The sequence below is a fragment of the Lepidothrix coronata genome, unplaced genomic scaffold, assembly GCF_001604755.1.
Source record: "Lepidothrix coronata isolate B3197 unplaced genomic scaffold, Lepidothrix_coronata-1.0 Scaffold441, whole genome shotgun sequence".
NCBI classification, from domain to species: Eukaryota; Metazoa; Chordata; class Aves; order Passeriformes; family Pipridae; genus Lepidothrix; species Lepidothrix coronata.
In genome coordinates, this window is record NW_016690621.1 from 57,375 (window position 1) to 59,228 (window position 1,854).

Genomic DNA, 1,854 nt, shown 5'->3' on the forward strand with positions numbered 1-1,854 from the left:
AGGGTGTCCCCTCGGAGGGTGTCCCCTCGGAGGGTGTCCCCTCGGAGGGTGTCCCCACGGAGGGTGTCCCCACGGAGGGTGTCCCCTCGGAGGGTGTCCCCGTGGGGTGGAGCTGCCGGGTGTGCGGCCGCGCGGGGGCCGTGGTGATGTGTGACCGGTGCCAGCGCTGCTTCCACCTGCACTGCCACCTGCCCGCCCTGCTCGACGTGCCCAGGTACGGCACCTCCCTGGGATCCACTGCCCCTTGTCACCTCCCTGATCCCTGTGGGAATCGTCCCACTGACTCCAAACCTTGTGGAATGTCTGTTCCCTGTCTGTGATCCCTCCGGGAATCCCTCTGACAACCCCAAAACTTGGGGGATCTCCTGCCCCTGATCCCTCTGGGAATCCCCCACCGAGCCCAAACATCGTGGGGTCTTCTTTCCCCTTCCCTGATCCTCGTGGGAATCCTGTTGCTGGCCCCAAACCTCCTGGGATCTCCCATTCCCAATGGCTCCCCCTGGATCCGCAGCTCCGACTGGACGTGTTCGCTGTGCCAGGAGCTCCCCCCGCCCTCCGAGGCCCCCTCGGGCCAGGGAACCCCCGCCCGGCTGAGCCCCCTGGACCAGCAGGTGAGTCCTGGGGGGGATTCGGGGGGATCCCAAGGGATCCCGGGGGATCCAGGGCTGCCCTCTTTCTTCCCCCCAGAGGTGTGAGCTGGTGCTGCTGGAGCTGCTGTGCCACGAGCCCTGCAGGGCCCTGCAGCGCCCACGCGGCCTCGCGGTGAGTGGGGGCTACCGGGGAGGGCTGGGGGGCTACTGAGCCATGGGGACCACCGGGAACACCTCAGGGGCTACGGGAGGGCTACTGAGCCACGGGGACCACCGTGAACACCTCAGGGGCTACGGGGGGGCTACTGAGCCACAGGGACCACCGTGAACACCTCAGGGGCTCCCGGGGTTTGGTGACCCTTGCGGAGTTTGATGCTCACGGGAGGGGTTTGGTAGCCCCAGGGCACATTTGAAGGCCCAAGCAGGGACTTACTGGCCCCAGTCATGGTTTGGTAGCCCCTGACCCCGTTTGGTGTCCACAGGAGGGTGGTCCTGCCCTGGACCTGACCCTGATGAGGGCGAAGCTGCAGGAGAAGCTGAGCCCCCCCTACAGGACCCCCGAGGAGTTCGCCAGGGACGCCTGGAGGGTCCTGGGGCAGCTCCAGGGGACCACCGAGGTCTGGGGGGTCCGAGCAGTGTCTGGGGGTCCCTGAATGTCCTGGGGGGGGGTCTGGGGGTCCCTCTGGGCATCCCTGGGGAGGTCCGGGGTGGCTTGGTGGTTTCTCTGGGTGTCTGAATGGGTCTGGGGGTGGTCTCTGGAGGGATTTGGGGGTCCCTGGGGAGGTCTGAGGGTCCCTCTGGGGTATCTGGGGGTCCCTGTGGGGGTCAGGAGGTGTCTCTAGGGGTCTCACTTTCATGTCCCCCCAGGACAAGGCAGGGGTCTCTGAGGGGTCTGGGGTGCTCTGGGGGTCCCTGGGGATCTGGGGGGGTCTTTGGGGCCTCAGAGGGGGTGTCCGGCCCCCCTGACCTCCTGTGTCCCCCCCAGGACAAGGTGGGGCTGCAGTCCCTGCTGAGCGTCCAGAGGTTCCTCGAGACTCGCCTGAGCCGCGTCTTCGGGGACAGGAAATTCTGGGACCACCCAGGGACCCCCCTGCAGTCTGAGCCCCCTCTCCAGGGGGGCTGGGACCACCCGGAGTCACCTCTGGCATCCTGGGACCCCAATTCTGCTGCTCCAGGGTCCTGATCCCCCTCCCCGGGGTCCTGAAACCCTCCCTGGGACCCCAATTCTGCTGCTCCAGGGTCCTGATCCCCCTCCCCGGGGTCC

At 67.5% G+C, this 1,854-nt stretch overlaps 1 protein-coding gene across 1 annotated transcript in view; it reads left to right on the forward strand.

Annotated features, from left to right (window-relative positions):
• Positions 1 to 1,848, forward strand: part of TRIM28 (tripartite motif containing 28) — a 10,361-nt gene extending 8,513 nt beyond the window's left edge. The window contains exons 12-16 of the mRNA XM_017839608.1: positions 3 to 214; positions 512 to 611; positions 688 to 762; positions 1,073 to 1,207; positions 1,576 to 1,848. Coding sequence (XP_017695097.1) covers positions 3 to 214; positions 512 to 611; positions 688 to 762; positions 1,073 to 1,207; positions 1,576 to 1,773 — 720 coding nt within the window. The 3' untranslated portion in view covers positions 1,774 to 1,848. The remainder of the gene's footprint in view (positions 1 to 2; positions 215 to 511; positions 612 to 687; positions 763 to 1,072; positions 1,208 to 1,575) is intronic.
• The last annotated feature ends 6 nt before the right edge of the window (positions 1,849 to 1,854 follow it).